The sequence below is a fragment of the Camelus dromedarius genome, chromosome 7 (assembly GCF_036321535.1).
Source record: "Camelus dromedarius isolate mCamDro1 chromosome 7, mCamDro1.pat, whole genome shotgun sequence".
Classification (NCBI taxonomy): domain Eukaryota; kingdom Metazoa; phylum Chordata; class Mammalia; order Artiodactyla; family Camelidae; genus Camelus; species Camelus dromedarius.
The window spans coordinates 999870-1026817 of record NC_087442.1 but is presented as its reverse complement, the minus strand read 5'-3'; the positions used below and the strand labels follow the sequence as shown (position 1 = coordinate 1026817).

General features: G+C 48.7%; 2 protein-coding genes across 5 annotated transcripts in view; both read left to right on the top strand.

Moving 5' to 3' along the window:
• DNAJB6 (DnaJ heat shock protein family (Hsp40) member B6) overlaps nucleotides 1-26948 on the top strand; it is a 60883-nt gene that overhangs the window by 18650 nt on the left and 15285 nt on the right. For 2 of the 4 annotated variants that reach the window (XM_031455822.2, XM_064487145.1), the window contains exons 2-8: nucleotides 7204-7294; nucleotides 9859-9968; nucleotides 11751-11810; nucleotides 12581-12691; nucleotides 21633-21764; nucleotides 23215-23356; nucleotides 23864-23934. In XM_031455822.2, the coding sequence (XP_031311682.2) occupies nucleotides 7230-7294; nucleotides 9859-9968; nucleotides 11751-11810; nucleotides 12581-12691; nucleotides 21633-21764; nucleotides 23215-23356; nucleotides 23864-23934 (691 nt within the window). In that variant the 5' untranslated portion in view covers nucleotides 7204-7229. Of the gene's footprint in view, nucleotides 1-1862; nucleotides 2361-2710; nucleotides 2823-7203; nucleotides 7295-9858; nucleotides 9969-11750; nucleotides 11811-12580; nucleotides 12692-21632; nucleotides 21765-23214; nucleotides 23357-23863; nucleotides 23935-26948 lie in introns of all 4 variants that reach the window. The other 2 variants (XM_064487142.1, XM_064487143.1) reach the window with 2 other exon arrangements.
• LOC135321723 (uncharacterized) lies at nucleotides 13064-21624 on the top strand. Its single transcript, XM_064487774.1, has 4 exons — nucleotides 13064-13085; nucleotides 13419-13739; nucleotides 14780-14884; nucleotides 15889-21624. Exons 1-4 carry the CDS (start codon nucleotides 13064-13066, stop codon nucleotides 16251-16253), a joined length of 813 nt encoding a protein of 270 aa, XP_064343844.1. The 3' UTR covers nucleotides 16254-21624.

The window sequence follows — 26948 nt, the reverse complement described above, 5'->3', positions numbered from 1 at the left end:
GCTGCTGTGCACACACTTAGTGTTCGCCTTGTACATCTTTCCTGCCCATGAGTTTGTCTCAAAACAGTGTACAGCTGACCCTTGAACAATGAGGTTAGGGGCGCTGATCCCCCACAGTTGAAAATTACGACTTTTGACTCCTCCAAAACTTAACTTAGAGCCTACTGTTGACCAGAAGCCTTACTTATAACATGGTTGATGAACACATATTTTATGTGTTTATTACATGGTACTCTTACCATAGAGAAAGATAGAAAAAAATTAAAATTATAAAGAGAAAATACATTTTTGTACTTAACTGATACCGTTTTTACACAGTTAAAAAAATTTTTTTTAGTTTATCTGTATTTTAATTTTTTTTTAGGTGGGGAGGGTAATTAGGTTGTTTATTTATTTTGACGGAGGTACTGGGGATTGAACCCAGGACCTTGTGCATTGCTAAAAGCATGGGCTCTACCACTGAGCTGTACCCCCCCCCCACAATATCTGTTTAGAATGTGAATTGTCTGTCAGTACCTACATCAGTATTGTCTTATGTGATACAAAACACTGTAGATGTTAACACAAGACAACAAAAATGAAAAGATACTGTGGAAAAGAAATACACGTCTCTTTATGGGTGTGATGATTCACACACTGATAACGAAGAAGCAGCGAATGACTGTTGAGGCAGCATAGTGATAGCTGTGAGGCTTCAGAGAGCCTGGCCTGCACGCTGAGGAGCGAATCCTACAGCATTTTTATGGCTTACAGTATTACAATTACTTATAAGACAGTATTGGAAACATTGTTACATAAAAAACACTTTTCCTTGCGATGATAAGCTGACATGGGAGGGAGAGACATTCTGTATGGTGATGTAATAATTTGGAAGCAAAGTTTGAAAACAGTAAGAAGACTAGAACGTTACTAGTTTTATATTAAGTATCACTCACCTTATGCCTATGTGAGGATCGACTGGTATCTACACTATCTCTTTTGTGTTCATAATGTGCCTAATTTTTTTTCAATATTTCTAGGCTGCACAGTTGTGAGTTTTTTCAAATTGTGGCAAGTATCTAAAAAAGTTACTAGTATTTCTACTGAGAAAATCCGAGGGAGAGGATATGGCTCAAGCGGTGGAGGGCGTGCTCCGCGTGCACAAGGTCCTGGGTGCAGTCCCCAGCACCTCCTCAGAAAAGAAAGAAATCTAGTCACCCCCACCACACACACACACAAAAGAAAGAAAGAAAGAAAGAAAGAAAGAGAAAATCCACACGCAGGTGGACCTGTAAAGCTCAAAGCTGCGTTGTTCAAGGGTCAGTTGTAGTTTTAAAAAAAAATTTAGTTTTAATGAAATTAAGGTGCATGATGTACACCCTAAACTTGTACAATGTTATATGTCAGTTGTGTCTTAAAAAAGCTGAGAAAACAAAACATTCAATTTTAGGATATCTTTATTTTGTTTTACTGAAGTATTTGAGTTAAATGAGTTAAGGTTTATAGGACACTTAGAATTATGCCTGCTTATACGTGTTTTGTTAAATTAAAAAATTTTGGAGTCCTGTGTTACGCTTTCCCACGAGGATCCCTGTGTGGCCCTCTCTCATCATGTAAGGTTACATTTTCTTTCTGAAATTTTATTTTTAAAAATGGAGATGTAATTGATTTGAGACAGGTTGATTTGAATCATTGATGTACTGCAGTATGATTACTACGTGAGTTAGCTAACACCTCTGTCACATGTAATCACCTTTTATGCAGAGAGAACATTTAAGATCTAGTCTCTTAGCATCTCTGAATGTTACAAAATCCTGTTTTGTTGGCTGTAATCACGGTACTGGGCGTCCAGTTTCCATAACGTATTCGTTTTCCGGCTGCAGGTCTGTACACTTTGGACGACACCTCCCCGGTTCTCCCAACCCACGGTGTCCACCATTACACTGTTCCTGCTTTTGTAAGGTCCGCGTGGAACTGACGTCCTGCGCATTTGTCTTCCTCACGTGCTGTCCTCAAGCTTGTTTTCGACCAGTGTGTTTATCCTTACACTTGAGCAGCAGGTTGTGCTTTCTGCTGTCCACATGGCACCCTGGGCTCTGGGTGCTCCCAGGTGGTGGCAGGGCTGAGGGTGAACTGAACTACTCAGCCTTAAAAAAGTAGGAAATCCTACCTGCCACTTGTGACAACGTGGAGGATGGTAAGCCAGACACAGAGACGAGCCCTGCATCTCAACGTCCATACGGGATCTAAGAAACTGACACTGAAGGAAACAAATGTAGAAGAGTGGCTGCCTGGGGCTGGGGGCTCCGGGAGATGTCATTCAGAGGGTGCAGACCTTCAGTAAGAGACGAGTGATTTCTGGAGACCTCACATGCAGCGCAGTGAGTAGAGGGAATAGTGAAGTGTCACGTAACTTGAAGTTTGCTAAGAGTAGGTCTTAGGTGCTCTCAGCACTAAAAAGAAATGGTATCTGAGGTGATGGAAAAGCTAGTGAACTCGATTGTAGTAAGTTCACAGTGTATGTTGGCACGTTTTACACCTTAAATGTAAAGAATTCTGTCAACTGTAATTTGGTCAAGCTGGGGGAAAAAAGGAGTTGGCCCTGGTTTTTAAAATCTTTTTATTTCTTTTTTCCATTTTAAAACTGATTTTTTATTGAAGTAGTTGATTTACAGTGTTTCAGGTGTACAGCGTAGTGATGTAGTTACACACGTGCACCTTTTCATTATAGATGCTCACAGGCTGTGCAGCAGGACCGTGTCCATCTGTGGTGTGCCAGCAGGTGCACCTACAGACCGCCCCACCCCGTAACCACAGTCTGCTTTGTAAATAAGCTCCTTTGTGTAAGTTTTTAATAATTCCACATACAGATGATATGTTTGTCTTTGTCTGACTGACTTGACTTAGTGTGACGATCTCCAGGTCCATCCACGTTGCTGCAAATGGCATTACTTCATTCTTTTTAATGGCTGAGTAGTATTCGTGTGTGTGTGTGTGTGTGTGTGTGTGTGTGTACACACCACAACTTCTTTATCCAGTCATCTGTCGATGGACACTTAGGTTGCTTCCAAGTCTTGGCTATTGTAAATAGTGCTGCCATGAACAGTGGGGCACGTGTGTCTTTTTGAATTAGTTTTTGTCTTTTCTGGTTATATGCCCAGGAGTGGGATTGCTGCATCTTATGGTAACTCTATTTTTAGTTTTTCACGGTATCTCCATACTCTTTTCCGTAACGGCTGCACCAAATTACATTCCCTCCATCATTTATCATTTGTAGACTTGATGATGATGATGGCCATTCTGACTGCTGTGAGGTGATACCTCACTGTAATTTTGATTTGCATTTCTCTGGTAAGTAGCGATGTTGAGCATCTTTTCATGTGCCTTTTGGCTCTCTGTGTGTTTTGGAGAAATGTCTCTTTAGGTCTTCTGCCCATGTTTTGATGGGGTTTGTTTTTGATATTGAGCTGTATTGAGCTCTTTGTATATTTTGGAAATTAGCCCTTGTCTGTCCTATCATTTGCAAATATTGTCTCCCATTCTATTGGTTGTCTTTTTGTTTTGTTCATGGTTTCCGTAGCTGTGCAAAAGCTTTTAAGTTTCATTAGGTCCCATTTGTTTATTTTTGCTTTTATTTCTATTAAATAAGAGACGGATCCAAAAAAAGACTGCTGTGATATATGTCAAAGAATGTTCTGCTTATGTTTTCCTTTAGGAGTTTTATAGTATGTGGTCTTACATTTAGGTTCTTACTCCATTTTGAGTTTATTTTTTTATGTGGTGTTAGAGGATGTTCTAATTTCATTCTTCTACATGTAGCTGTCCAGTTTTCCCAGCACCACTTATTGAAGAGACTGTCTTCTCTCCATTGTCTATTCTCACCTCCTTTTTGTAGATGAATTGAAGGTAAGGAATGGATTGATTTCTGGACTTTCTGTCCCGTTCCATTGATCTCTGTTTTTGTGCCAATGCCGTGCTGTTTTGATGACTAGCTTTGTAGTGTACTCGGAAGTCAGGCAGCATGATTCCTCTAGTGCCATTCTTCTTTTTCAAAACTGTTTTGGCTATTCGGGGTCTTGTGTTTCCATGCAGATTTTTTATTTTTTTGGTTTAGTGCTGTGAAAAATGCCATTGGTACTTTGATAGGGACTGCATCGAATCTGTAGATCACCTTGGGTAGTGTGGTCATCTTAACTGTTCATTCTTCCAGTCCAGGAAAGTGGCGTATCTTTCCATCTGTGTCATCTTCACTTTCTTTCTTCAGCATCTTACAGCTTTCAGAGTGCTGGTCTGTTGCCTTTTTAGGTAGGTTTATTCCTGGGTGTTTATTCTTTCTGATACAGTGGTAATGGGATTATTTCCTTAATTTCTCTCTCTGGTATTGTTGCTAGTGTATAGAAGTGCAATGGATTTCTGTATTTGATTTTGCATTCTGCAGCTTTACCGAAATTCATCGATGAGTTCTAGTAGTTTTCTGGTGGTGTCTTTAGGATTTTATATGGAGAGTAATCATGTCATCTGCAGATGGTGACAGTTTTATGTCTTCCTTTCCAATTTGGATTCCATTTGTTTTTCTCTGATTGCTCTAGCTAGGACTTCCAAAACTACATTGAACAGAAGTGGTGAGAGCGGGCATCCTTGGCTTGTTCTTGATTTTAGAGGAAATGCTTTCAGGTTTTCACCATGGAGTGTGATGTTAGCTGTGAGTTGGTCATAAGCGGTCTTCACTGTGTTGAGGTATGTTTCCTCTGTGCTGGCTTTTTGGAGTTTTTTTTTTTTTTTTTAATCTTAAATGGATGTTGAATTTCATTAAAAGCTTTTCTGCGTCTATTGAGATGATCATATGGTTTTTATTCTTCAGTTTGTTAGTGTGGTGCATCACCTTGATTGACTTGTGAAAAATCCTTGCGTCCCTGGGATGAATCCTGCTTAGTGGTGTATGAGCCTTTTACTGTGTTGTTGGATTTGGTTTGTGAGTTGGCCCTGTTTTATGTTTGATTAGTTCTGGAGACGAGTGACCAGTTTCAACACCACCTCTCATTTCCTCTTGATCTTGGCCTCTTGCTTATCTTTAGATTTATGTTTTATTAATTTTTAAAATTTTTGGAGGGGGAGGGTAATTCGGTTTATTTGTTTTTAGAGGAAGTACTAGGGATTGAACTCAGGACCTTGTGCATTGCTAAGCGTGTGCTCTAGCGCTTGAGCTATCCCCTCCCCTAGGTTTATGTTTTATCTTATTCTATTTCAGTGTCTCTCCTTCACTGGATGATTTTCTCAGCTCTAACTTCCACATCACTCTCTGTTTAGTCCACTTGTAAATCACAGCAGCCGTGTTAATGTTATTACCATTATTGCAGTTATTTCCAGAGCAGCAGATGGTCCCCCACCCCCATTGTGGTTTCCACTTTTATTGTGATTATTTTCTGAACACTTTATGATGTGTTCCCTTTTGGGTTGTTCTCATTTCACATTCCTGGAGGTCTTCTAGCTCTTACCCATCTGATGCTTTTCTCATGTTTCTGAGCTCATCTCAGCAGAGATTGTCTTCCTCTGGCATCTCTGTGACATGGGTTGTAGACACTTACTTGTCCGGTGCAGCTGTGTGTGCTTCCCCGTCCTGGGGTGGCATGTGGTGGAGAGCTCGGAGCACTGTGGGCTGATGGTGGTCCTGAGAGTCCATTCTGCGCACCTGAGGCTGAAGACCTGGGTTCTCAGGGTGCTCCCCGCCCCTTCATTGCAGTTCAGTAGAGAAGAGTTCTTCTCTGTCCCCCTTTCTCTCAGCCGCAGCCTTTTGAGGAGCTTCCCCCATCGTGTGTCTCTTCCTCGCCGCTGCCAGCTTCCTGTGCCTCAGGAGCAGTTCTGTCCTCCCGCCTCCAGCGCTGCTCCGGCTGCAGTTAGTTCTCGGGTGGTTTCTGAGCTGCCACTTCCTTGGGAGCTCAGCTGTCTTTTCAGACATGGTCGTTGGAATTTTTTTGAGGTGGTAGGAGGGGTTTTTATTTTTGATTATCCTGTGATATTTTTGAGTGAATTTGGCCTGGGGTCCTTGGACTGGTACCAAATTGACTTTCTCTGTGTGTGCTTCTTCCTGACCCTTCTGTGCAGAGTTCTGTGTTTGATGAGGGTCACAACATGACTTCATGCGGAGTCATGTTGTAACAGGTACCCCCTCCCAGCCAATGGTTGCTCCCCAGCATTGGAAAGTAGAAATATACCACTGTGCATCTTGTCCTGAGACAAGGAATACTTCCCAGTTGTGATATTACACAACTTTAACGTTGTTCTACCTCAGCAAAATGGCCTCAGGGAGGTTATGATCTCATGTATTTGTTTATAGTCACTACCTTTCTTTTCAAAATTTGATACTAGAGTTTTTGGAAGGGCTGCAGGAAAGCTAGCTTTGGTTTTGAGCAAAGAACTTACTTTATTGGGCAAAGCTATTTTGTGCTGCTGTGTGAAATAGGCCTTTCATGTAAGTTTTTGGTCATTGGTTTAATGAAGTGATTTAGCCAGTCAAGTGAAGGTGTAAATTCGTTAGATGTCCTGTGTTAAGAGGGAGCACATGTGGGACCTGAGGCCAAATCTGTTGGACTGTACCCTCCGGCCCCTGGAAGCGGCTGCAGGGGAAGCGGGTCTCCGCTGCTGAGTTTCCTATGAAGGCTCCGTCTCAGGGCATCTTTTCCTTCTACTGACAGCAGGGCATCATAAGTTTTTCTGTCAGAGGGACGGGTGTTTGAGGCCACAGGGAGGACGGTGCAGGAATAGCCCTGAGTCAGAGCCCTTTCCCTTTTCCCTCCAAAGGGACGCGTGGGAGGGCGTTGGCTGGTCCCTGGCGAGAGCCGCCTGACCTGGAAGGTGCCTGTGTGGCCCCCATGCTGTGTCCTCAGGGCAGGGACAGCATGTTCATGCTGGTGGCCGCATAGGAGTGCACCAGGGAGGAGGGAACTCACGCTCCCCCGGGGCCTGAGTCTCTGCCTCGGGGTCATCTGTCAGTTTTATTTAGTTTAGGCTATTCTTAGCCTATTTCAGAGCACGCCCCCCCTCCCCCGCAGCAAGAAGGGTCATAGGGCACGAGCCTCAGAATGAGTTCCCAGAGGAGGCCCCAGCCCAGCAGGCTGGTGCTTAGTGCCCAGCAAGGTGACATACTCTCCCTCCTGCTCTGTTCCCAGCCCCATGACGAGCCCAACCTCGACAGTCCTGTCACTGACCACGGTTTTCTGATTGCAGGACTCGTTCCAACAGCCTGTTGAAACATGGTGGATTACTATGAAGTTCTAGGCGTGCAGAGACATGCCTCAGCTGAGGACATTAAAAAGGCGTAAGTAATCATGTTTCTGAAACAGTAAATCTGTGCAGTTGTACGTTGGTCGTTTGGGGGTGTAAGTTTTTATTGAGTGTGGCAGTGGCAGTGGACGTGGCGTAAGTCTTTGAAGGCCATGGTTTAGTTTTAGTTTTAGACAGCAGGCAGCACAGTAGCTTCTGCCTTCTCAGCCCTAGGCCCGCCGTACACTTGCATTTAGGGAGAAGGGCACTCGAGTTCCTGTTACTTTGCCCTGGGACAGTGGATTCCATTTCCTCTGGAATTAGATGGAAACTAACTGAGGATGTGAAAGAACCTCAGAGAGCTTTGACATCGGACTGTGAAGTGGAGCTGCCCTGGCACTCACAGCACATGCTGCCAAAACCCCCTCGGTGCAGTTGTTAAAAAGCATCCCCGCTGCGTGACCCCACCTGGTCCGCGTTAAAGCCTGGGGCCTGCACTGCTGTCTGTCCTGCCTTCACCTGTGTGACAGGGGCCTGCCCCACGTGAGCACACGAGGCAAGTCTCGGGTCACAGGCGGCTCTCAAGGTAAATTGGGATCTGCTTAAGTCTTTTGGTATTAGTGAATAGCAGAAAATGTCATTAGATTTTACAGGTTTTTAGCGTAGCTCCAAACTGATAAGGATGCCTGAAATAATTGGGAACGAAGCTCCCGTTTGTGTTGTAGGGACCAGCTTTTTAATACATGATGAAGCCTGTGCTACTAGTCTTAGGTTTGTAGGTGGAAATTGAGGGGTTTTGAACCAAGTGGTTTATTTTAAAATGCTGAGCCCCAGTACAGCAGGCTGGCCGCGGAGTTGGGCGTACTTGAAGCTGCTTGCCGAGCGCCCCGGGTCAAACCTGGGCCAGGACACCGGGTAGGAGCAGCTGCCCCGTCGGGGCCAGGCGACGGGGACGCACCTGAGAGCTCACACCTGGTCACGGGCACGGCCAAGAGCAGCTTGATACGGTTGGAGATTTTGCACTGTTCTTGAATAAACGCAGTATGTGCACAGCACCGTGACTCACTCAGGGAAAAGCAGGTCTTCATCGTGCTGGATGAGCGCAGAGCAGGGCTGGTCGGAGTCTCCGGGGGGACCTGGAAGTGTGCAGTCTGCTGCTGGTGAAAGGATCAAGATTTTTCTGTTAAGTATGCAGTTGAGTAAATACTGCCTTGGACTACAATTTAACTTATTTCTTTTTTTCTTTTTCTTTCTTTTTTAAACTGAGGTTCTGGGGACTGAAGCCAGGACCCCGTGCATGCTGAGCACGCACTCTGCCCCTGAACCCCCCCCCCCGCCACCTCCTTACTTTTAATGAGCTGCTGGTGGCGTATTCTTAGGACAGTCCCTCTTGTTGACTCTTGCCCTTGTTCATGTGCCGGGACCACGGAACTTTTCCTTGAGGACAAGCCGTGTGTGGCTGGCACCTCCCTTCCCATTTCTCCTGCGAAACCTGCATCCTTTTCTGTGTTTGAGTCACAGGCCGAGCGCTTTCCCTCCACTTGAGTGCTAGCCTCCCCTCCGGCACTGAAGCAGTGGTGTGTTGGTCAGACTTGAGTCAGAGGTCCACATCGAAGGGGGTGTGGTGCTCCTTAACTTAACGTGTTAGGCCTGGAGTCTGAAAAAATGCGTAGTTTTTCACAAGGCGTAGACACTTTAAACTTACCCTGGACTCCCATTTTTTCATTTTCACTTGAGCACCCTAGTGCAGAGCAGTTGTTCTTTCTCTCTTTAGTCTTTCATGTGGCTTGTCTTTTTTTTTAATGGAGGATTTGTAGCACTTTAGGGGTCTTGGTCTGCTACTACACGGATGGTCCACAATGATGGGAGAATAAAGGACTGGCTTAGCATTATGATCCCAGCTCTAATCAGATTTTAATGAGTTATGCTGAGGTTTTTCTTTTTATTAAAATGACAAAAGTAAATCGAACCACAGCAGCCTTACGTTAGTAAGTGTTGAAAGGTCAGTCTGGTTCTTATTCTAAGGGTCACACCTGCTCCCCTGTTTGTGTCCCCCCTCTGCAATGTGGACTGCTTATGCCTAGTTAACTAGAAAAGAGGTTGCTTTGTTTCATTTTGTTTTTTGGTGTTTGGGAAGCATGTGCTTGTGAAAGTTAACTGTAACCTTGGAGCAGACCGACCTTGGTCGTGACCTGTTTGAGTGGATCCTGAATTGAGATGTTGAGTTGTGAAGATACCAGGAGCACTTGCCTGTGCTGTGGCTGCTGGCTGGCCTTGCCCACTGACACAGACACGCGGACGCAGTCATGCTGGGTCTTCGTCTGCAGGGCCCTCCAGACTCCCTCAGCCTGTCACCATGAGTGCACACTGTGCATAACACTTTGGTCCTCAGACATTTTTAAAACGTTTTTCCTGTCTCTAGAGGTTGATTTGTATTATGCTGCCTGGATTTTAGAGCTTATTTATTTCATTCTGGGAGAAAAGGAGATGTTACAATAGAAACTAATATTAATCTCACTAGTTTGCAGCTCTGAAGCTCTTATTGTGCTTAATTATGTTTCTAAGTCCGTTGAATTTCTGGACATTGGATGTGAACAGTACCATTTTGCTCTTTTTAAGATACCGGAAACTGGCCCTGAAATGGCATCCAGATAAAAATCCTGAGAATAAAGAAGAAGCGGAGAGAAAATTCAAGCAAGTGGCTGAGGCGTATGAGGTGTTATCAGATGGTGAGCAGCCTCGCGCGGGGGGCGGACCCTCCCCAGGGCTCGCAGAGGGAGGACACATATGGCTGAGTGAGGCTGGGGTCACTGAGAACAAAGCTGCTCCTCTTGCTACAATTTGACATTGCTGTTCCCGGCGGCCCCTCGGTTACTGTGGAGCACCCTGGCCTCCAGCGAGTTCTCCTAGCATGGCCATTTCCTGACCCCCTGGTCAGAGGATGGGGAAATCTTTCCGGGTTAGTGGTGGTGAGGCCACCTGTGTTGTTGGTGTCGTGATCTCTCCCCCACAATTCCTTACTGAAACCCACTCTGCTTTTACTGCTTGAAAGGATTTCGTTAGTTTCAGGAAGTACAACTTGGTGCATACAGCTGAGATTCAGACTTCACAACATGTAGGTAGGTTTTCCCACCCCAGGTCGAGAGCTTAGGTGTTGAAAGTAGGGACTGAAAGTCAGATCTTGTGGCTTAGTTTCATGGATCATGCAGAGGTAGCTGTTAGCCAGTTAGAACCGCTGGGTTCTCTGTAGAAAAGCCTCGTGTGAGGGTCCTGGGATTAGGGTCAGACAGCAGAACTGTGTACGAAAACTGCTGACATCACTCTGCCTGGAAGCAGTGCTGGGTGGCCTGGTGTGAGTCACGGCAGAAGCATGTCATTGACCGCAGAGAGTGGACACTTGGGCCAAGTGTAGCTACATATGGTCAGGGTCACTATGAAAGACAATTTTTTATTTTAGAAAAAGCTCCATGTAACCTTCACCACGTGGTAATGGTTAACACGTGCCCATGCTTGTTTTAGCTGCTGGTAGCCCTCCCCCTCTGTGTGAAAGGAATGCCCCGATGTCTTACTTCACAAGTAACTCGTCATCGTCATTGCCGTTTGTTTGTCTGCTGACCCGTTACTCCCAGATTTGTGGGACCAGGGGCGTTAGAAAAATTTGAGGACTAAAGTCAAACTTGATTTTTGGCAGAAAGAGAACCTTTAAACTCCCATAGGAATGCTTTTGTTCTTTTTTACTTTTATTTTTTTATTTATTTTTATTTTTTCGAGAGAGTGTATTTTTCATGGTCTCTTAACGTCGCCTTCAGCCTCAGGAGTTAACTGTCACAGGTGCATGGTTGTTTTTAAGAGACTGATGATCAAAGGGTGTCTGAATGATTAGCTTCTCCTCCTGTTTCCTCTGTCACCCCTGTTATTTCACACACGATTCTGTAGAACCTGAGATTTTAGGGGAATACAGATGGTCTATCAAAATAACCTATGTGTCTGTAAGGGCTACATCTTAATCCTTTTTCTTCTAGAACATGAATGATAAGATGACCAGGCACAGCAGAGCATCATAAGGCTCCGCTGGCCTGTTGCTTTCCTGGGGGATCAGGCTGTAGGGTGTGGACTGGCTTTTATTCTGGCTTTGCGGACCTCTGCTTTCTACCCTCACCAAGTGTTGCAGATCTCACCCCCAATCAGACCTGACAGTGAGAAGGGGCACTTGGAGGGTGGAATGGTTTTGCAGCTTCGTAGTGTGGCTTTCGTGTGGTCTGCGTGGGCTCTCTGGGCAGTACGAGGGAATAAATATTTTAGACTTTGTACTGAGTTGTTTTTAAGGAGAGATGTACTTAGATTTTCCCTCTTCCCCCTTTTCATTTAAAGTAAGGGCGGCCTAGCTCCTTAAACTAATGGTGAAAAATTGAGAACTGCATTGGTTCTTTGATTTATAACTTTGGAAATGCTTTATTAAATTTTGAAGGTAAAGAGCTTGTCTTTACTGACTTTTCTTTTTAAATTTATAGCTAAAAAACGGGACATCTACGACAGATATGGCAAAGAAGGATTAAACGGTGGCGGTGGAGGTACGTGTGTGCATGCGGTCCTTCTCTTGGCCTTTTGCCGAGAGGTGGTCTGATGACACGAGTCTCACAAGGGCTTCAGTTTGTTACTCCCCTGGACAGTTGTGTTTCAGTAAATAATATACTTGCAGCCTGGCGAGTGGGCTGAATTGGGGAGAGGAAGGAGAAATTGATAGCATTGGAAAAGTCTAATAAAAATTTTTATTAGGCTAGAGAGTATATTTGGTGTTCTATGAAGTAATCTAAAACCTTACTGTGAGTTTGTACCCCTAAGTCAGTACCTGATATTTTGTCAAAATATGTTTAAGTTTTGAAAAACAGATTCTTTTGAAAAATTAGTTACCAGAGGAACTACCTCTGGTGGTGAGGCCTAGATGTGTGTGTTTTTGATGAAAAGTTCCCGCAGTGACCACTGTCCTGTCGGCTGCACGGTGCGCATTGGGCATGAATGCTGCAGCCAGCCACACACAACGTCGTGCGAGTGAATGTTTATGTGCTTGGTTTCCATGACGTTTCATAACGGAAATGCAAGTAGTGTAATTACAGATTTAGAGGTGGTGGGCCCTGTGTGCAGGCATCTCCGGAGCACTGAAGTCCAGCGGTTTCGCCAACTCCAGGCACAGGTCCTTTTGATCGAGGCAGGGCCTGAGGGAGCCTCGGGGTTATGAAATACTTCCTTTTTTAGGTCACGATTTATACAGTGTTCTGTAGACAAGTAATTGCCTGCTAAGGTCGGGAGTCCATAAACTGAAAGCTGTGCTGTGCTTCTGTAGGTGGAATTCACTTTGACAGTCCGTTTGAGTTTGGCTTCACATTCCGAAACCCAGATGACGTCTTCAGGGACTTTTTTGGTGGAAGGGACCCATTTTCATTCGACTTCTTCGGTAAGTTCCTCATCTGGGCCGTCTGACGTGGGCTGTCTGTGGCTCACGTGAAGACTGACGTACCATTTCTGTTTACCCACTGTTGGAGCTTGTTCTTAAACTGTGTCTAAGCAGTGCAGGGGTTTAACCAAACCTCTTTTTCTTCTCCCTTTGGAAAAATGTTTTAAATTTAAACCTTGCACATTAGCATAATAAAGGCTGTAATGTATTCATTTGCTGTTTTTGATTCTAATTAACTTCTTTTGCCACTGTGATTAGGCAGTGATAAGGTTGTGGACACTGAGGGCCCAGAAATGCTGTTTCTGACTGAACAGTGAATTCTGTGTGAATTTGCCCTGTCACACGCTTAGTAGACACTGCCCATCACAGCAGATGACTTTCAGAAATTTGATCTGTGAGCGTGCTTTTTTTTTTTTTTTTTAAATTGAAGTATACTATGTGTCAGTTTCTGGTGCACAGGATAATGTTTCAGTCGTGCAATACAGACGTATGTTTGTGTCCATATTCCTTTTGTGCGTGCTTTTCTGATTGTGCTGTGTTGTGACTGTCGAGGTCACACTTTCCGGGAAGAAGGGGTGTCTCTGGGATGAGGCGTCGCCGGTTCCCATCTTGGAGGGACAGTCATGCTCACCGAGACCTGGCGCTCTAGCTGCTGCCTCGTCGTAGGAGAGGGTCTCTCAGCAGCTGCATGTCTGGCCCCTGTGCCTGACTCGGGTTGTCCTGTGAGTCCTGGACGCGGGCAGTGTTGTGAGCCCGCGGTGGTGTCTGCTGGAGGTGCTCCTCCGCTGCAGGGACTGTCCGGTGTGCCGGGTGACTTGGGAGGTTGGGCTCACTGCGCTGCTGTGGCCACTGTTGTCTTTCGGCTCATTGAGGGGAAACACATCCTGTGTTTGCCCCTTGGTTCCTGGGAGGCTGGTTGAGAAGACTGAGCAGCATCTGCGGCACCTCCAGAGGGAGACACGAAGTACAGCTCTGTGCACAGTCCCACAGGAAGACGGTGGGCCTTGCCCATCGCGGGCGCAAGGAGGGGTCCTCACCGCCGTGTCTGGTAGGTGTTGGGCCTTTTAAATGGTGCACCCCTCAGTTTATTTCAGACGGGGGTTCGGAGACTGTCCTTCGTTTTTTCTGTGGTGTGGCGTGACTTTTTAAGAAGGGAGCTTACGGAGGGAGTGGTGTGTGTGTGTTAATGTATGTACTACTTCACTGACATGTGACAACAGGAGCTGACTGGGGGAGGAGACCAAGAAAGGGTTTGGAAGACTTTCTGCTGTAATTACACGGCTACCGCAGACAGGCGCGTGTTGGGAAGGATCCCTGTGAATACAGGCAGTAGCACGTCCTTTATCGGTTGTCCTTCATGGACGTAAGAAATCTTACTGTAGGAAAAGCAAAGGATTCTATTTCTCTTTCCTGTCTTAAAATTACCTTTGTGTTTATTCACAGTCTGAGGCACACCCTGGAGTGTTGGTTTGGGGAGCAGGCAGTGTTGGGTGAGGCCTGTGTTTGGTAGCCCGCATCTCCTGGGCCCCGTCTCTGTTCTCTGGACCTCCAGCTGCAGGCGGAGGCTCATGAGGCAGGAGCCCTGCCGAGGCCGGGCCTCTCTCATGTTGCTTGAGCACTTAGTTTCCTTTCAAAAGAAAGAGCAGTGAGGGCGAGTCCCTTAGTACCTGAATGGTGGCCAGATTTCGTTTTCCTGGGAACAGATCGGACAGGCCAGGCTTTCTCATTACAAGTGGCTTTCCTTGAGCAGCTCTTTCTAGAGTAAGGGTGGATGAGTAAGTAACCGTTACCCACTGTCAGCTGTTAAACGTGCTGGCTCCATGTCTCCTAGACGGAGCACTGTGAACCTGAAGCACTAGCCGGCACGTGCATTTCACAGAGAAGCGCGAGAGGTTGCCGCTGTGGCTCGCTCGCAGAAGTGCCTTCTGTTGGACTCAGAGCCGAGTTTAGGAGGTGCCCAGTCTTCCCATAACTCAAGGCTCTCCAGCCTCTGTCTTATATCCTGGGATGCTTAAGTTTTTAACAGCAGACATTTCCCTGTGGTGCCCACAAGCGGTGTGGCAGTGATTCCGTCTTCATCCATTCTAGGTGTTCTAGGTGCCTTCCATTTTCAGGCTCTCAGGATTTACACGCAGGAGGAGAAGCTGGCCCACGGCTACTGCGTGTCTGAGTTCACGGTGCAGTGCGCTGGCGGTACGTCCAGGGCAGATCCGTGGGCGTAGGGCTGGGGGTTCTGCTTTGGTGGTGATTGGGTTCATGTTTATCAGCTTCCAGATCCTGCTCACTCAGCACTGTTGCCATGTCCATTCATAGTAGTGCGTGGTCTTTTCATCTTCACTTTTGATACGACCCACTTTTCCCCCTCCCCTGTTTGGTTTACCAAAAAACCAAGAAAAATAGCTCGAAATCTGTTAAAAGACATTTTGAGCTTGGTTCTGCATTTGTCAGAATATAAAATGCCATGTCTGACTTCAGACTCCCCAAATAAAAGAGAAGGAAATGAGAAGAGCCAGCAAGCTGGTGGGGAGAGTGAAGGTGTGAGGGGCGTTGGACAGGCTGCAAGCAATTCTGTGCCCGGGGACCAAGCTCTGAGAAACGTCACATTGTGAAGAGAGGACGTGGACCTGGGGTCCTGCTGGTGGGAGCCCTCCTCCGGGGGTGGGGAGGTAGTGGAGGCTGCTTCTGAACTTGCCCTGAGCACTGGCTCTGAGACGGAGGGGTGCAGGCCAGACTTTCAAGGCTTGCCAACTTTGTTTAAATTCTTCCCCAAATATGGAGCACACAAAAACTAGCCCTTGTGAGAATGTAAGTTGGAGAAACAAATGAGTAGGGATTACAGTAATTTGAATTAGGATGATCTCTTTATTATTGAAGGACTCCACTGCTCTGTAACGTGTTCTAAGACAGGAAAGCAGCGAATCAGAGCAGGAAGTGCTGCTGGGAAGACATGCTTATTGGTTTGTGCCTTCATGTTCGAAAGCCCAAACCACGCTCTGCAGCCGGAAACTGCTTCCAGAGAGCGTGCTCACTTCAGGGCCCCCCCCCCCCCCTTGGTAGTGGTCTCGGTGGCGGACAGTCACCGCGCTCAGCAGAGGGAGTGGTGGGCATGCAGATGAGGCAGGCGGGGTGTGGAGGGGTGGCCTCTGCTCTGCCCTCTGCGAGCAGGGGGTAGTGAGTCAGTCGCTTTGCTCCCCCAGGGTCCGAGGAGGTGGCCAGCGAGGAGTGGGAGCCTGAAGAGGAGGCGGTGGAAGACAGCCGGAGTGAGGACAGTGAGGTTGTGGACATGGTGTCCAGCGAGGAGCTCGATCTCTTTAGTGAAGACGAGCCCAGTGAAGGCGGGGGCCGGGGCCTGGGCGGGCCCCCCAGGGAGGACCTGGAGTCCCTGTCCAGCGAGGGTGGGGCGAGTCTAGGGGACCTGGAGGAGATCATCGAGGAGTGTGAGGGGCCGCTGAGCGAGGACAGTGGGCCCAAGCTCGAGGCCCTGCTCGTGTACCCGCGAGTGTCCCGAGAGGAGGCTGGCCTGCCTACTCTGTGTACCTGGAATAAAAAGTTCTGCTACTAGTGCCTTGATGTGGTCCGTGGCCAGTTCCAGCAGCTGTTTTGGGGATGACTGAAGAAACAGCAGAGGAGGGCTCCAGGAGCATCCAGTCAGCTGTCCTACAGGCCACCCTGAACTTTGAAGACCCTGGAAACAGTGTCTTTGCCTGTGTCAGTGTCCTGGGGCTGCCCGGGAAGCTCCCCATACTGAGTGGTGGAGACGCCAGACTTGGAGGATGGAGGTGTGAGATGAGGGTGTGGGCAGGGCTGCGTCCCTCTTCCAGGCCTCTCCCCGGCCTTTGGTGCCCTCGGACGGTCCTTGGCCTGCAGGTGTCATCTTTCTGTGTCTTCGCCTCATGCCCTCTTTCTACGTCTTGCCTCTGCCCACATTTCCTGTTAATCAGGACACTAGTAGTGTGGGGTCAGGGTCCACCCGAATGAGCTCATCCTGACCCTGTGGTCTGCAGAACCCCTGTTTCCCACATAGGGTTGTGTTCACTGGCCCTGGGGTGGTGAATTTCACTCCATTTGGTGGGGGCCCAAATTTATCCTCCAATGTATGGAGGTGTCTATACAGTTTAGAAGCAGCAGATTTTGAAGGGGACACCTCTGAAGTCAGATGCACTGGGAGTAGAAGTCAGGTACGGTGCAATGCGGTGCTGTGCGGAGCGAGCTCACAGCTCTCCTGCGGGGCTGACACGGCGCGGGGCCGGGGTACCCGCCTTACTCTGGCTCAGACTGACTTGCTTGCGGCTCATTTGAGAGAGGCAAGGAGTAAGACTTCAGATCTACATGAAAACGTGTCAGGTGTCCAGCTAAGGTAGTTGAAAGCACTTTTCACGCAGCTGTGAAACAACTGCAGGCCCCCGTTCAGTGCCAGGTCCTGGAGCAGGCAGCACCGACGCCCCGCTCCTCCGCCTGGTGGGTGGTTCCCTGGTGTGGGCGTGGGGGCAGGAAGGATGCTCTCTGTGTCTGGAGAGCTTCCTGTTGGAATGTGGAGCTGGTATTTGAAAACAGTTCATTTTCACGTAAGACTTTTTCATCTGCTGGCAAACGTGGGGGGATGTTCTGGCGATACTCAGCTTTTCTATGTACTTTGTATTCTGCTGATCACCCCTGCCCCCAGTAAGGGAGAGGAAAGGGTTTCTTGACAAGGTCTTTCTGGTGAGAGCTGGAGTGCGCCTCCCCGCGGGTGTGCCCCCTGCAGTGAGGTCTGCAGGTGTCTTCAGCTGCACCTTGCTGGCAGCAGAGCCCTCCCTGTGCTGTGGTTTGGAGGCTTGTGATGCAGTTTGCAGGGCCACGTGGGTCAGGGTTTCCTGAGTGCCTTGCAGGGTCTGCTCGTGATCTTTCTCGTGGAGTTGTGGTCCCTGTGGCTGAGGGCGGGTGGGGGGTGAGGCAAAGGCATGTTGTGGCGGCCTCCTCCCACTTGGGGAGTGAAAACAGGCACAGCGCAGGGTGTGCGGGAGCAGTAGGGCGGAGGCAAGGGAGAAAGTGTCTTTGGCTGGTTGGTGTTGGGCAGAAGGGAGCCTACCAGGCAAGACACAATGTTACCTGTAGGGTCCTTCTCTGAGGGGGCGAGGTTCTCGAGGAACCTGGGCCCTTGGTGTCTGAGATGGGTGATTTGGATCCAGTGTGTGTATTTTGGATTGTTGACTCGGATGGATTTTTGCAACCTTAGAAAATATCGTCCCAAAGAGACCTGTGATGTGATTGGAAGTTACATTTTGTAAGAAGATAATTGTATGGAAAGTTGAGAGTGTGGTGATGTGCTTGGCAGGTGTTTACTGCGTGCTTACTGTGTGCTGCCAGGTGCCGCGGTGGAGAGTGTGCTCCCGACCCTGTGCTCCCTGGGGTCCCCGTTCAGTCTAACACCATGGCTGTGTTTTTAATTTGCTCCCATTTTTGTATATTTCAGATCCTTTGAAATAAAATGTAAGAAATAATGTTTTAAAAAATCTGGTTCGTCCTGAAGAAGTGTTGGGTAGCTGGGAGATCGCCTCCCTGAGGTCTGTTTGCCCCCGGCCTTTGAATCTCACGTGTTTTCTCTTCCCTAAGGGTCGCTCTGGTTGTGCGTGTGGTGCACTGTGAGGAGGGTCTCTCTGGTTGTGCCTGTGGTGCACTGTGAGGGTCGCTCTGGTTGTTACCTGTGGTGCACTGTGAGGGTCGCTCTGATTGTGCGTGTGGTGCACTGTGAGGGTTGCTCTGGGTACGCCTGTGGTGCACTGTGAGGACTTTTCCTTTGTTCGACAAGTCCGTGATGTGTTTAGAGCTTGTGTCATGTCCAGTTTTCCCTTGTGCCTGGGCAGTCGGTGTGGGAGGCCCTGAGGAAGGGGCCAGCTGGCACCTTGGATCATCAGTTCTGGCCTCTCATTGCTTGGGTTTTGTGTTCACTGGAACGTCTTCCTTCAGGACGAGGGCAGGACTGGCCATCACCTTGGCGTTGAGCCTTGCTCGGTGCCCTTCAGACGGGCGTAGAGCATTGGACTTGAGCTGATGTCTCTTTATTGCTGTGTGGTTAGTCTGTCAGATACTGAATTTTGGTAAAATTCCAGAAAATGTATGGCTTTAAACATTTTTTTGCACTTGGTTTTTCCTTAAGTCTTTTAATATATATGTATGCATGTAAACATTTGTCACGTTTTGCGCTCAGTTTTTTCCCACAGCATTCAGTTCAGTGTACTTTTTTTGCTGTAAATCTGACATTGTCACTTAGATTGTCGGTCAGTTGAGTGTTTTGCAGATGCCACCTTCTTGGATTTGGTGTAATATCTCAGAGGAGCAGGCAGGTGTAAAAGTTGAGGGCGAGTTTGATACAGGACACCCAGGGCGCTGAAAAGACAGGGCTCATTTGCAGGCCGATGCCTGTTTCCTGTGACGTTGGTGGCCCAGGACACACCGTCATGTTACGGGGTGAAGACCTGACTAAAGAACTTGTGAAATGACCAGTTTCTAAAAACCTGTGAGTTCTGTGTTAGGTTCTCCAGAGAAACAGAGCCAACAGGAAGTTAGGAAATCTGTCTAAGGAAATTCAGTGTTTAATAATTGGTCACTTGACTGGAGACGGACAGCTTCCTCATTTGCAGAGCTGATGTCCCAGTTGGAGCCCAGAGGCCGAGGCAGCTGCGCTGCAGGTTGGAAGCCGACAGGACAGGCAGGAGAATCTCAGCCTTCTGCTCTGTTCAGCCCCACAGCCGATTGGGCGGGTCCCTCCCACACTGGGGAGGCCAGCCTGCTCTGCTCAGTCCACTCACTCACCCAGAAGCACTTTTAGACACACTGATAGCGGGGTACCGTGCTGCCCTTGAGGATGACAAAATCTGTCCATCCTTACTACTCAACTGCCTTCTCTGAAGTGGCTTCTGAAGAAGGTGATTTATATTTGTGGAAGTCTTAATCAGCTCAGTGTAAACAAACTAAAACCATTTATTCGGTACTGGTGTCAGTGGACACTGGCTTCAGGTACTCTCAAAAGCCTCATGAGCAACCTTGGAAGGTTTCGCTGCTGTGTACGAAGCTCAAGAAACAATAACTAACATGACAGCTGTGATAAAAGGTGCATGGTGGAAGGCTGCAGTGCGCCGACGTAGATGAAGTTTCAGTGCGCGGAAGAGCGCCGGGCTCAGGAACGCGGGGTGGGGAGTAAGCCTGAAGCTGGCCATGTGAATGCTTTCTAATGGTCACTTGGGAGTGAGAGAAAATTACTTCACTGTGAGTTTGAACTGAGTTTGTAAAGTTTCTCTTAACGGGGGTGGGGGGCATGATGCAGGGGTGTTGGGTCTGAGTTCGGCGCTGCCGTGACAGTAAGGGATGAGGTGCCTTAGAGAACGCTTGGATTTTATTTGAACAGGATGATGCTTTGTAGAAATTTCCAAAATGTGTTGGGTAAAATTAGCACAATCTGGGGGCTAATTTGTGAGCAGGAGCAGCTGTCACCTGCCGCTGGCTGGGACTCTCAAACCGCCTCGGGGCTGCTGGGATTGCGCTGTCCTTCCTCTAGCGCTTGGTTCTTTATGGGTCCTTCAGCAAGCCGGCAGTGACCGGTTTTTCTGCATGTTTCTTTCTCCAGGTCCATTTCCCTGCACTTTGAGTGGCTCTCTTGTTTCTGCGAGGCCTTGTTTCTGCCTCCTCTTCCCCCGCCACCATCCCGAGCTTTCCTTGGGACGCCCTGGCCTCACCTCGCCCTGCGTCGTCACCCGGGTCTCGGGGAACAGGTGTCCTGTCCTGGGGCTCGTCCTCCCAGACCGCTGCCTGAGTTCCGCTGCGGGTGGCACGTTGCTCAGGCCATGTTGTCTGGAAACATGAGCGCACCGTGAATCTCAGTTTCTACTTGGTTTCATGCTCCCTGTGTGCTGTTCTGTTTAATTTTGTTCCGCTTCTCAAATGTATTAATTCCCTGCTGTGGTCACTCCTGCCTTGTCTTAAGGATATGCCGTACGAGTTGATAGTTTCTGTGTCCTAGGTTGCTTTTCTCTTTCCCTTCGTGCATTGCTGTCCATCCATCAGGGGTCCTTGTTTTTATTTCTGAAAGGACTCCCATATCCTCAAAAAAATACAGCACTGATAAATATGAAAAACAGACCCTCAGCTATTATTTTACGAAGTTTATATAGTTCATGTGTTCAGTAAGTGTTCATTGATCCCCCTCCCCAATCCCTAAAGTGTCAAGGCTAGTTTTGTTTTTATTTCCAGGGGCATCGTGGCGGCTTTGGTAGCTGTATAATGCCTGTTTGTGTTGGTTTTCTATCAAAGAACAATGTAATGTCTGCCGATTGACCTTTAGCCAAATCTGACTTCAACTAACGTTTTCTAAAAGTTTTCGGAGACATCAAGCTTACAGAAGAGTGAAAGGGATTCTCGAGCACCCGCGTGGTACAGCAGGACAGCCGTTAAGTTCTGCCTCCCTTGCTGCAACATTCTCTGTGTCACAAGTAAATATGTGAGGAGAATCCATTTTTTTTTTATTCCTGAATTATTTTGGAGCAGCCCAGACTCCGTGCAGTACGACGACTTAGCTGTGAAACCATCCTGACCTCTTAAGTGGCATCTGCTGGGACAGTGTCTGCCAGAACATTCAGGGAAAACCCATATCAAAGCAGCTCTCTGTCCGAGTCTGTGTATTAAGTGATGTGGAGTTTTACACGTGTATGTACCTTGTGTTTTTTTTTAATTTAAATCAATCCCCAGTGTGGTCTAGCTTTAGTTGCATTGAACAGGTAAGTGAAACGCCGGTTGGATGGACGTCAGCTGCTCTGTCAGCGAGCTGCGTTGCTGGACCTCGGGGGTCAGCCGTCGTTCCTGATGGGACCGTGATACGAGGCATTAACCCGCTTCCCCGTGTTGCAGCTCTCCTGTGAGAAAACAGGCTTGGATAAAGGCTTCACAGAGCACTTCTGTTTGTTTTCAGAAGACCCATTTGAGGACTTCTTCAGCAATCAGAGGGGCCCCCGTGGGAGCCGGAACCGAGGCACAGGGTCGTTCCTTTCCACTTTCGGTGGATTTCCTGCCTTTGGAGGGGGATTTTCTTCTTTTGATACAGGTACGAATCCCTCAGGCTCAGTCTCCAGTGTCTGAGCAGACATAGCGCAGCGTTCTCGTATTTAGGGCAGTTTGAAGCCCGGGGACGCTTTTTGCTAAGGCAGCTCTGTAGACGTGCACAGAGCTGTGCTTAGTGACCTGGCTCTTACCCCTTTTCTTCCCAAGAAGTTACACTGCAAAACCCACTTTTGCTCTTAACTGTTGAAGCCAACATGTAATGAATCCTGTGGCTTTGGGCAAATGTGAAATTGCCTACTAGACAGTCTCACTATATCTTTTCTTATCTAACCTCCTCACTGAAAAATCAAAAAACCAACTCTCGTATCCTGGACGAGTCCAGGTTGGTGGGATCAGAAGGTGGGGCTTCATAAGGTCCGTGTGTGGCCAGAGCCACACCGATTCCCTGGGAGGTGTGGTCACTTGTGGCTGTCGGCGAAGGCGGCTGGTGCCGGGTTGGGTGCCAGGTTGGGTGCCGGGTGCACCTGCAGGTAGAGCCCCGGGTCTCCCCTGCAGGGTGGGGCTCGTAGCACATCCTCCATGCTCTCCAGTTCCTCTTCACGGGAGCCGCTTGCCGTCTCGTTCGAGTCTCTGGTCTTGAATGGCGGTGCTTACTGGCCGGCTGCCCCACGTGTTACGGCTCCCGGTGCTTGTCCCTTCAGGACGGCGCTGAGGAAGTCACCTGTGGTCGGACTTGACAAAGGGCAGTTGTAGGTGCAACTTTTCTGAGAGATTCTTTTGTCAGGCGCCAGGTAATATGCTGAAGTTGGAGAATAAGAGAAAGCTGGTTAAAAGTATCAATGCAGTAGTGCTTCATTTAAGAGACGTGCGGCTGGCGTGAGGGGTGTGGGGGCTGCAGTCCTTACCTTTAACGAGCCCTGTGAAGGGTCACGCCAAGGAGTTACCGGGTGGTTGCTTTCATGGGCACGTTTGGGAGCGGGACAAGGAGTGAGCTCTTAACAAGCAGACCGGCCTCAGGTTGCTTCAGTGTGACATGTGGAAGTCAGGACTTTGTAATGTCTGTAGGGGACACCCTGTAGTTGGGCATTAGTCCGTGAGCTCTGGATCCGTGCTGTTCCAGGTGATTATTTGCAGTACCCTTCATAAAATGGCCTTAGCTTTGTAATAATTGAGACTTTTATCCCCTGCGGTCACATTGCAGTGGGGTGGTCACAAACAAGTTGGGTTTGCCAGACTGTGGCAGAAAGTCCGCTGCACTCCTGAGACATGTGCACCAGACTGTCCCCATCCGCAGGGTGAGGTGCCGGTGAGGCCGCAGGGCCCTGTGCAGAGGAGGGGTGGCCGGCTCTCCTCCTGCTCCCCCGATGCAGATGAGAGCACGTCTTTCCTCCCGCGCCGTGGCTCTGATGAAAACCTGAAAAGCGGCCAGTTTTGTGCTAAGTCAGCACCAGGCGTGTTGGTTCTAATGTTCTTTCTTTCCTGTTTTCCTTCAGGATTCACGTCCTTTGGCTCACTAGGCCACGGAGGCATCACGTCTTTCTCTTCCACGGCGTTCGGCGGTGGTGGAATGGGCAACTACAAATCTGTATCAACGTCTACCAAGATGGTTAACGGCAGGAAAATCACCACAAAGAGGTACGTGGCGGTGGCTCTCGTTGGCAGGCGGCGTGCTTCCCTGGTGGTGCGCTTTGCTCGCACGCCTGCAGCGTGTGGGGCGCAGGTGGTACGGGGAGCCTGGCACCACGAGAGTCTTGGTCTTCGGTTTAGAGCTTTTCCTTTTACGCTTTGGCTGAGTGTTGACTGTTAGACGTCACCTTTGTTTGGAGCCATCGTCAGCGTGTAGTGAGTGCTGGCAGCCCTGGTGGTGTGCTGAGAGGGAAGCCGTTCGCAGTAAAACTGACCGTTGTGATGCTAGCGTCTGTCCCCGGGCTCAGTGCTCCGCAGTGCGGTGTTTGAGACGAGCTCTGTCTGTCGGAATAAATCTAGTGAAGAAACACCGGTCGTGAGTAGGTTGTCTTCAGCTGTGGTTTTTGGCCACAAAATTAGGGATTTCATGTATCTCTATGGCAGTTTCTTAAAACATGCATTTATGTTCATGTATATACTTAACAAAAAGGTTTTAAAATGCATTTTATCCCCCAGGATTGTCGAGAACGGTCAGGAAAGAGTGGAAGTTGAAGAGAACGGCCAGTTAAAGTCCTTGACGATAAATGGTAAGGAGCAGCTGCTGCGCTTGGAGAACAAGTAGCTCCCGGCCCACGTGGCACAGGAACGTTCCGTGTAGCGGGCGCCCCGAGGACTGGCAGGTTTCAGACGATCTCGCCTTTCCGTGTAACTGTACCTGATCTAACGTATTTATACACAGCTCGTCGGAGCCCTGTTTGTCATAGACTTTTGAGTTTATTGTTGGGACCACATGATAGGACCATTTTTTGTCTTTAAAATTGTTGTAAATCTCTGTATGCACTTTGCTTTTTTATTAAACGTGACTCAAGGCGGCCGTGACTCTTTCGTACACTAACACCAGCACGGGCCTGCTTCCCATTGTGCTTGCAACGTGAGCCAAGTAGTGTCAGCCTGCTGTGAAGCTAACATTGCCGGGACGAACCTTCCACAAAAGTAATTCCAGTTTTCTTCAGTGTTTTCAGTAGTGAAAGACATTAATGCGTTAATGGTAACACATTTCTGGTTTAATATAAATTGAGGATGTTTTCTAGTTGTGCATGAATGCTGGCAACTTAGTAAGTTTTGAAAATTGTTTAGATATGTAATGTTAAGCTTAGGTTTAAAAAAGTAAAGCTGGTAAACTGGGTCTTTGTTATTTGCTTAAAAAAAGAAAATAAATGCAACTGTGTTTGGCGCATCCTTTCCTGAGCGAGGCGCGGCCTCCTGTGTCCGTGTGACTTTGTGTCTGGGCTTCCAGTGTCGCCTCCTGACTGTTGCGTCTGCTCGCTGAGGCAGACGCTGAAATTGTTACGCGTATTCTTCAGTACACTTGGAGTCGTATGAAGATCTGTATGACGACTTTCGTCTTTATGTTGAGTGACTACTAGCAGTGTATGTCCTGGGGGATAACGTTTCTGTGGGGAGAGGGGAAGCGGCTGTTCCACTCTCTGCTCTGCAGAGTGCGCTCTAGTCTCCTGGGTGGTTTTTGACGCCAGCTCATTTAAAGAAGATACGAATGGTAAGATTGTGGAATGACACAGGTGTGGGCAAAAGTGAAGGTGTTTTGGTTTTCAATCTGTATACTCTGTCGTGGTGACCACTGGTGACGAGAGTTCCTGGCAGAGGAAAACGAGTGCATTCGCAGAGTCACGCTCACCTGTATTCTGGACAAGCGGTTGCTGAGGGTTATTCCTGTCAGTGCAGGCTTAGTTGAAGGCAGACGGTACCACACAGTCTTTAAAGAATCTAACGTAGTCCTGAAAACAAGTAAAAGGTATTTTTTAAATCTCAAAACCTCAAATAATGTATTTTTTAAAAAGTCATTGCAAAATAAAAATACCCGAAGATAAATAAGGAAAACAGTGGAAAAGGTGCGTCAGTGCACCATCTTAGTTCACAGACCCTTTGGATAAGGGAGGTGTGCAGACACGTCACGTGTTGGAAACCATGTTGTAGAATATAGTCTCACGATCTCAGAAGTTGAGCACCAGAGAGCCTCTGTCCGTTCCTGCTGTTAGGGTGGATGGTTCTGTGTTGCTGAGAGACATGGGAGTAACTGGCCCTCCCCAGACGCAGCGCGCAGACTTGTCAAGATGGTGGGAACAAACCACTGGATAGAGCCAGCTTGAGGGTCCCCAAGGAGACCAGGGAAAGGAACGGCGTCGTGTCCAGCCCAGCGAGGTTGGTTTCTGAGGAACCGTCTGACCAGAACCTTGGTTTCACATGCCTCAGCGTCCTCGGATGGCAGAGTTTGCATCCACTGCAGCCCCGGCTGTGAACGGTTACCCAGACCTTGTCGTTGCAGGGAAAGGTGACTCTTGTCAAGTGTGTTTGAGGGATCCCCGCAGTTAGCTGTCTGTCATTTCCGCTTGGGAAAATTGCTGCTCTGCACTTCTGTCAGTGGGACTGCGGATCTAGCAGTGCAGAGGACTTGCTGCTGTCAGGTCTTGTTCCTCCAGTATTTGAAAACGGTCAAGTTCATTCCTGGGGGGCTGAGCCCAGCGTCCTGGGAGGTGGCTTGGAACAGTTAGGCCCGTGTTTCAAGCACTGGAAGCACCACTCACACAAGGAGCAGGAAGAATAGCAGGTAGTTTACGTGGCAGGTTCTGGCCCTTTGTTGGTCCCTATGCTTCCTGCTTTTAAAGAAAAAAAAAAAAGCTTCCTGTGGTCCTGAATGCCTCTGCAGCAGGAAACCCGAGTGCCCGGTGCCCCCAGCTGCCAGTGGCGGTGTGCTCGGTCCAGGCGGGGACTGGCAGGTGCTCCGTGTCCTCTGGGGGACCCGCGCGGCCGTTGGAGGCGCGGGTCTTCCATGCAGCTCCCCGGGCAGCATCGTGCGGGGCGGCCGTGTGCTGCTGTTGTCTGGGCTCTGCTCCTCTCGTCCCATGGATCCTCCCTGGGCGGGTTTGACGTAGTTCAGTGAGTGCTGCTGCCTCGTGTCCTGTCTGACACAGGCGGGTCCCCAAGCTCTCGGCTGTGGCTGTTGGAACCCAGCAGCTGAGTCTGGTACAGACGGCACCGGGGTGCCTGCGTGGGGGCCCCCCGCACCCTGTGTCCTCCCGAGGGCGGGCTGTGGACGTTGCCGCGGTGGCCTCAGTTCCCTGACGTCCCCCGGGTTAGGCCCGGTGGGTCTGGTCTGCCGATGTCTCTGGGCGCTCTGGGCAGCGCCTCCCCCGCCAGGGCTCGTTCTGCCCTCCGCCTGCGGAGCCCCGTGGTCGCCCTTGGGCTGCGTGAGCCTCCTCGGGCCGCTCTGCTTGCCCTGCCTTTCAGCTTGATGTAATCCCACGAAAACATCTTCAGAGAATACAGCAGTAACGTCGAGCTGGATTTGTGCTGCTGCACCTCAGGGCACAGCCTCCGGCAGGGTCACGCACGCACTGTCGGTCCAGGAGGGGTGGTCATGTGATCTGATGGCCCTTTTTTTTTTTAAATGCAGGTACAAGATTCTGTCTCCCTTTGAGGTATCTCCAAGGTGGCTGGTGCTTTGACGGTGGTTTAGTGACGCGAGTCTAGATGTCTGCTGAAGTGATCAGGGTCTCCCTGTCACGTCTCCCGCGTCCGTTCT